Source organism: Neophocaena asiaeorientalis, unplaced genomic scaffold (genome assembly GCF_003031525.2).
Source record: "Neophocaena asiaeorientalis asiaeorientalis breed wild unplaced genomic scaffold, Neophocaena_asiaeorientalis_V1.1 scaffold76, whole genome shotgun sequence".
In the NCBI taxonomy this organism is placed as follows: Eukaryota; Metazoa; Chordata; class Mammalia; order Artiodactyla; family Phocoenidae; genus Neophocaena; species Neophocaena asiaeorientalis.
The window spans coordinates 1,034,764-1,042,723 of NW_020173668.1; the positions used below are offsets into that span (position 1 = coordinate 1,034,764).

The 7,960-nt window shown below is 57.2% G+C and overlaps 1 protein-coding gene across 1 annotated transcript in view; it reads right to left on the bottom strand.

Moving 5' to 3' along the window:
• Window positions 1-7,871, bottom strand: part of LMNA (lamin A/C) — an 18,358-nt gene extending 10,487 nt beyond the window's left edge. Inside the window, exon 1 of the mRNA XM_024748325.1 lies at window positions 7,309-7,871. Coding sequence (XP_024604093.1) covers window positions 7,309-7,664 — 356 coding nt within the window. The 5' untranslated portion in view covers window positions 7,665-7,871. The remainder of the gene's footprint in view (window positions 1-7,308) is intronic.
• Window positions 7,872-7,960: the final 89 nt, after the last annotated feature.

The following is a 7,960-nucleotide window of genomic DNA, read 5'->3' on the forward strand; positions in this document are numbered from 1 at the left end:
CCCGCCCCTGTCCCCTCACTGGCCCCGCCCCAGCCTCACCGGCCCTCCGTGTTCCCCATCGCCGCGGGTCAGAGACGGGAGGAGGGGGAGGGGAGGCAGGCGCACAAAGGGCCCTTAACCACCCCCCCCACCCAGCGTCTCCTGCCTCACAGGAAAGGGAGCCCCCTGTGGCTGGGCAGGGCAGAGCAGGGCTGGGGGCAGAGCAGTGACTCCCAGCCCTCCTGGCTCGGCGAGAGTTCTCCCCTCTTTTCCCAGGGGTCTAGACCTCTGCCCAGGCTGACTCCCTGCCAGGTGATGGGGCGTCTCCAACGGCCACCCCAAGCCGGCCGCACGTTCCTCCTTTTGTTCCAGCAACTCCCCCCACTGAAATGTATCCTTCCCTCCCTCCACCTATCCAAATCCACGCCCCCACCTCTGTTTGAGCCCCGCCTCAGCCCAGCGCCTCCAGATCCAGTCCCAGCCCTCTCTCCTCTTCCAAGTGCGTTCAGCTGTTGTTTTATCTGCTGGTTTATTCTCTTTCCAGTAATAAGTGTGTCTCCGGGCTTTTTCTGTATGTCCCCAAATGCCCTGAGACTAGGAGGAGCTCAAGGCTTCTAGGGGGACCTCTTCCTGGACCAACTCCTGCCCTTTTACAGATAGGGAAACCGAGGCCTGGAGAAGAGCAGCCTCAGACCCTAAAACCCTGCCCACCCAGTCACCTGAGGACACTCACAACAGATGGAGACAGACACAGAAAATGGCATGACACACACAGAGGGTGCAGAAAGTAGACAGAGACACCCAGGGAGAGAGCCTGGAAGACACTTCGGCTTCTGCTCAATTGCTGGGAGCCACCCCAGTCTGAGAGTGATGACACAGAGACTTAGTGAAACAGCCCTCAAACATCAGCTACTCCCACAGCTGTGTGTAGAGCCATGAAGTTCGACGGTCCCCCACCCACAAAAGTAACCACTGCTTGGGTTCTTGGCTGGTCTGTGGGTCTGCCATCACTTTCAGGTATGGGTAGGACGTGGATAGGCTGGGACATCTGGTTCCCCACTCTGGCATTCAAGGCACCAGCCCTTTCTGGAAAGGAGACCTTGAAGAGAGGAACTGAGAGGGGCAGGTGCTTCAGGGACTTAGAAGCCCCTTGAGCCTCCCCCAAACGCCACCCTGTGAAGTTCTGAATGTCTTGCGCCTGGAAAGCACATGGTAGAGGTCGACCCCCAGTATGTGGGTGCATGGGCCTCCCCATACAGGCACATGCGCCCACAGCAGGCATGGCTCTGCTTCTGCACGCCTCCCTTGGGTGTGACACCTGCCACATATGCTCGGGGTCTGAGGGTCCTCAGGTCCCCTTCCAGAGCCACCAGGCTCCCAGCTGTCTTCGCCCCAGACAAAGCCAGGTCTAATTCCAAGCAGAGGGAGGGTTGGGATGGGGGAACTGGGGCTGAGAGGGGGACAGGGGGCCTGTTGACACGTTCAGACGCAACTCCAGCAGAGGCGCTGGGACTGGCAGGGGGCCAGGCCTGAGTCACAGCTGCTGGGTGTATCAACGTGGCATTGTGCAGGGGCAGGAGAGGCCTGCGGCCAGAGGCCAGGGTGCTGGGGTCCTGGACAACAGGCAGCGGGCTTCCTGACCAACCGCTCCCTCCAGGTCCCATGCCAAACTCCACTTTCCTTCTTCCTGGCCTGTTTCTCCAGAAATTATTCCTGTGTTGTCATAAAAATGCAGGGCTGAGGCCTGGGAACAGACCAAAAGAAGTGGGGGCATGGAGGGGAGACGGAAGGCCTGGGAAGAGGTAGGACGTCCTGGGGGTGGGAGGGAGGGAGGCCACTGGCCATAAGGTGGGACATTTAGGGGATCCCTACAAGAAGGTGACTTAGCAGTCCCTTCTTAGGACGTATTAACCCTCCGCCTGGTGGCTCATGGTTATTAACCCTGACAACAGCGGGAAGGGGGTGGGAGCCGCACCCCAAGATGAAGAGAGGAAGTGGGGGGAGGGCCGAGGAGTTCTGGTACCACTGCATTCCAACTCCAGCCTGGGAAGATGCAATGCTCTCTCCCAGCCAGCAGAGGGTGGCAGCGTTGGAGCTTCAGGAGGAGGAAGGGGGTGCCTTGGCAATCCCAAACAGCCCCCTCTCAACTGCCCAGGTCTGGGACCCTTGAAATTAAGGGTCTCTAACTCCCCTGAGCCAGTCCCTAAAGGGACTCCTGTGTTCTGCTCCCCTCCATCTGTCCCTCATGTGATTCAGGCCCTCATCCCTCTTGCTGCCACTGAACAAGAACACCCATCCTAGTTTTCAATAAAAGGCCATCCCTCTGCCTTTTCTTCTCTGACCGGACAAGTTCAGGGTCTCCCGTCCACTCTCTACTCTGCCCTCTACCGTGACTCAGCTCGTCTGCTGGGCCTGGGATTCCAGCCAGAATTATTCCTGGTTTCGACAGGCAGGATTCAAGCTTCCTCTCCCACAAACGGGCAGGGGGAGCTCCTGTCCCCCCACCCTGCCCCACCTCCTTGCCAAACTGTCCCCTTCCTTGAGAGATTGTTAAGGGCCAAGACTTCCTCACAGCCCAGCCTCAGGTTGCAGGTGCAGGAAGGATAGAAGGGGGGCAGTTCAAGGTCACCCCTGCACCTCCCTCTTATTCCGGGTTCATGCTGTCTAATCCTGGCCAGCACTAAGGTAACAGTCCTGCCTGCCCCAGAGCCTCCCTTCTTCCCCAACACAGATCCATGGGACTCTCCCTCTTCTGCATGATACAGCCTACATGACATGTCCTGAAGGGAGCCGCATTAAAAACATAGTGTCCTTTCCTACTAGCAGTAAAAACAAAGCATAAGCCAAGGATATGATGCCATAATAGTTAACCGTTTCTCACAAACTTTCTCTGAGAAAGAGAGGAGGGTGTTAGTACTTTTAATTCCAAGCTTGTGGGAAATATTTCTATTGTGAATAGCATTGGTTATTAATTATATTCGATTTTCATACTTACAGCGTGGTATTTTAGAGGACTGTTTTCTCACTTTGTGGGTCATTGTACTACTCTGGAACCAGAGGGATCTCTGGAGACCTTCTGCTCTAACCCCTTTCTTTTATAGCTAGGGAAATCCAGAGATGGGGGGTGATTTGCTCAAGGTCACACAGCAATTTATCGGCAGGGCCAAGCCTAGAACTAAGGACACCAAGGGCCAGGGCTGTTTCCGCTACCTCCTGCTACCTGTCATTTTGTTGGTGGACCACCTTGCCTCTTGTTAAGCAGTAGGAGATGCTGCAACCTTCCCCAAAGAACCTCTTTCCTGCTATCTCCAAGAATATTCGAGCTTGGCCTGTGTCATCTTCAGTACACAGGGTGGGGCTCAGGGAGGTGAGGATAGAATGAACTGCCCTGGGCCTCTGAGCCAGACCTGGTCTTGCCTGCTGCAGCTGCTAGAGGTGGTCAGGGGCTGGGGAGGAGGCAGGCAAGGGAGGGGGAGCAGAGGGCACAGTTGGTAGGTAAAGGCATCTCCTACCAGTTGTCCCCACAGCTGTCCCTGCCTTCAGCCCTGACACTGAGCTACTGAATCACTGGGGGTGGGACTGGGAGTGGGGACAATGGGCACATCCCATGCAAGAGTAAGTCTCAGATTCCTGGAGGCCAGGGGATGTGCCGGCCGGGGGCATCAATCGTGGAAAGGCAATCAGGGGCCCTGGCAGGAATTACTGTCTTTCTTATTTCTCTTGAGCTCCTTAAGTACTTACTGCTCAGCCCCCAGGGTTAGCTGTACCTTCTTCTTTCCGTTTGAATAAGAATGTGGACTTCAGGGTGTGGGGTGGGGGAAGAGATGACACCAGGAGCTCCCTCAGGTGAGGACTGGGGCCCAGGTACCCTCGAAGGCCTCCATCCCTGTTATCCTTATGTATCTGCCAAAGGGCACAGCCTCCTGCAGATCCAGGTAGACAATTCCCATGACAAGTCCCAAGACAGTCTCAAGACAGGAATCACCAGCCTCCCTGAGCTCTGTCTCATGATCCATGGCCTGGCAGGGTCCTGGGTCTTTCCAGGTATGGGATGTGGCAAAGGCTATCGATCAAGTGTTAACAGGCCCTGCGGAACAGCAGAACATTAAGACAACACTGGTCCCAGAGCAGAATCTCCAGACTGCAGGAGTGCGCCTCAGTCATCCCAACCCGCCTTCCAGATCCTCCAGCCTGTCCCCTAAGCTAGAGAAGTACGGTTTAATGGTACGAGCACATAACTAAGAAGCAGAAGGCCTGTGCTCAAGTCCTGACCCGTCACTCCCCTGCTGTGTGACATGGCACAAGCCTCTACACTTCTCTGGCTTTTGCTTTTCTTATCCTGATGAGAGCTTGGATGAACCTGGGCCTGGCAGGTCCCTGCCTGTCCCAACCAGGGCCGCAAAAGGTGGGCAATTCAGGAAGTCGTTGAGCACCCAGGCCTTGTCTGGGGAGGAAGAGACGCTTCTGCTTTGTGGGGCTGGGATCTCCCCACTTCTGACTCAGCCTTCCTCCACCAGTTCCGCATGGGAAGACACAGACCCTGGCACCATCCCGTAGCCCAAGCCCATAACTCTACACCTCAACTCTAGAACCGCTTGTGCATACTGCCTGTCAGGAGTCCCGGTTCCAGACCACCACCAGAACCTTAGGAAGGAGGTAGAAAAGGATCCCAGGATGCAGTGGGGAGCGGGGAGCAGAAGATGCAGACATTCAGGCCCCCATCCCTCCCTTTAAGACATCTGCTGTCTCCACCCTGTCTCTTGTAAAGCCACAAGGGTGGGAGAGAGGAGGGCAGCATCTGAGTCATCCACCCAGCTGTCCTGCTTGGGGTGGGGCCTAGTTCCCAGCCTGGACCCCAGGCAGGCCTTCCCTGATGCTCTTAACCTCCTCATTCTTCCCGCACTTAGGTGTCCAAATCCCTGGGGCTCCAGAATTGACAGGATGTGTGTATGTGTTTGTGGGTGGGGGTAGTGTTTCTGCTTGCAGCCTGTAACCCAGCCTGATGAGAGGGTGCCCCAAACCCCTGGGTGTGGTCAAGATACCCAGGCTGGGCCAGGAATCCCCACAAGATCTTACAGACAGCTCTGCATCCCAACCCAAAGCCTGGCCCTGAACTCTGAGCTCTAACTAAACATTAAACCAGGCAACACCTTCTCGCTAGGCTTTAGTGGGAGGAGTTAGGACAATGCCTTTCTTCCTCTCCCAAATTCTTCATTCTACTCCACACCTCACCCTGAGCACAGCAGACGCAAAAGGGAGCAACAAATCCTTGCTCCTCCCACTGGGGACATAGAACAGGACAGAAACCCCAACCTGAGCCCTCCCATCAACCTAGGATCCAGGTGTGCAAACCCGCCCCCCCTTTTCCGGAAGTCCAGCCTCCCCAGCCAGGATGAGTGGGGGAGAGGAGAGGCAGGTGGCTAAATATAACAAGTACACACACCACCCCCGGCCCTGCCCCACATGCGTGCACACCCGCCTGGTGTCCCAGGCCCGACAGCTGCACCAGGAGGCAGAGGAGACAGACTGGCGTGGCTGGGTTAGCGAGAGACCATAGACTCCACTTGTTCTGTTCCCTGATCGATGCCTTCCCCAGAAAAAGATCTGCTAACAATGCCCTTCACAGGGATCTGCAAGGTAGTAGTTTGGTAGTTGCGTGGACTAGTTTAGAACGCTAATTCTCTGGGACTCCCCTTAGCTTGCCTCCTGTCTGTCCTGCTAACTAAGTTACTCCTATCACTAGTGGACAATGACAGGAGTGATCCCTTTCAACAGAAATAAAGTCAACCTGAGTTCCCTGGTGGCCTTGTGGTTAGGATTCTGGGCTTTCACTGCCATGGCCCGGGTTCGATCCCTGGTCTGGCCGGAGAACTGAGATCCCCACAAGCCACAGCCAGAGTGGGGGGCGGCAGGCAAGGCACCCTGCCTCTCCACACAATTTCAATTTCCATCTAATCTTCACAAGGGGATGATGGATCTGCCACACCCACCATGCCTGGGGCTAGGGGCTCACGAAGGGGTATAAAGAACACAGAATACACAGAGGTTCTGAGAAGAGCATGAGTCTGGAGAAGATGATGCCAAGGAAAAGAAGGAAAGTCAAACCATACCCCACCCCAACCAGGGATCTCCAAGCACCTTTAGTGCTCTTTGGCTGAGGTCTTCATAGAAAACAAATTCTTGGGGAGCTGAAGATGGCCTAAACTTCCCAGCTCCAAAGGCCTTTTTAGAAAAGAGGGAGGAGCCAAGTAGGGTGCGGTAGAGTGGGGCAGGGATGGGTAAGGTAGGAGTGGCCTGAAGCTTCCAACGGCTGGATTTCAAAAATGTCACTATATTCTGGTAGTTGAACAAGGCAAAGAACAACAACAAAAAGTCAGCGGCTGCGAGGACTGGGCCAGAGCAAAGGCTGCTCAGCTTGGCTGGGAAAATGAAAGCGGTTCACCCCAAGGAGGGAGGCAGGGAGCGACAAGCCCCCAACCCTCGAAGACTCCAGGCAGAGGGTGAGGGTGGGATGGGGGAAGGTGGGGAGGCGGGGAGGCAGACCTGGGCATAGCACAACTTCCTGAGCTGGGAGCCTCTGCCCTCTGTCTCCCTCCCTCCCTTGCATTCCTGGGCCAAGCAGGCCAAGGGCTGTGAGAGCTGTGGGGAAGCCGCTCTCCTGGAGCTCTTTGGTTGGCCTGTCAGAGTCCAGGGAAGTTCTCAGGTAGGGAGTGAAGGAGAGCTTCCCAACTCTTAGAGAGAACCTGGGTAAGGGTTGTGCTGAGGGGGCCATCACCATGCCCCTGCAGGGGAAAAAGGGGGTCACCCTGCTTTGGTGACCTCTCTCCAGCACCACTGGACATCTGCCAGGTTGGGAGCTCTGTCTTAGTGGGTGTCATGTGTTCAGAGCCAGGCTGGGCAAAGTTGGCACAGTGCCAAGCCTGCCAAGAAAGTTCTAACAGGAGCCTTTCACCCACTCCAAAGTGTCCTGGGTGCCCAGATTTCTTAGACCTGGCGGAGCCAGTTCCGCTTTGCCCAAGACTCTCCCCCAGGCCCCAAATGACTGGCAAATCCCACCCTGACAGAATGTGGACCTGCCACCAGCCCCTACTTGGTCCTGCTGCCCGCGCCGTTACCTTATATATTCCACCCTCTCCCAGAGACCCCTCCCTTCTCTGTCCTGTCTTGACAATTTCCCTTGGCACTGCCAGTCACCCGCTGGGGGCGGTTCCGGTGAGGGAGGAGACTATAACGCAAAGTTATCAGCCGTCTGGAGCTCGGCAAGGGCGACAGTCCGCTCGCCCTCTCTGCACCTCTCCCGGCCCCACGCCGCCACCTGGGCGCACTCACCGTGCCTTGAGGTCCTTGAACTCCTCGCGCACTTTGCTCAGCTCCAGCTGCAGGCGGGCGCGCTCCTTGGCCACCGAGTCGAGGGTCTTGCGGGCATCCCCGAGCTCTGCCTCGTAGGCGGCCTTGATGCCGGACACCTCGCGGCTGACCACCTCCTCGGACTCGGTGATGCGAAGGCGCAGACCTGCGTTCTCCGTCTCCAGCGAGCGCACACGGTCGATGTAGACCGCCAAGCGGTCATTGAGCTCCTGCAGGTCCTCCTTCTCCTGCAGCCGGGTGATGCGGGTGGGCGACAGCGGGGTGGAGCTGCCCTGCGCCCCACCGCGGGTGGCGCGCCGCTGGGACGGGGTCTCCATGGCCGGCAGGGTGGCAACGCTGCCCGCGGGGCAGAGGTCCCGGTAAGGGCAAGCGGCTCTGGCCGAAGGACAGAGACTGCTCGGGGTGGGAGCTCGCCGGCCGGCTGGCTGGCTCTCGTCTGGCTCCTGGCAGGCGTGGGGATCTGGGCCGGGCGCTGTCGGACCTCGGGATCTGGGTTGGCCGGTATGGATGCGGCGCTCCCGCGAACACTCTGAGTCACCGGCGCCCGAGCAAAGGCTCTAATAGGTCTAGGGAATTGGAGGAGGGGCCACTGCTCTTAAAGGGGCCGTCGCAT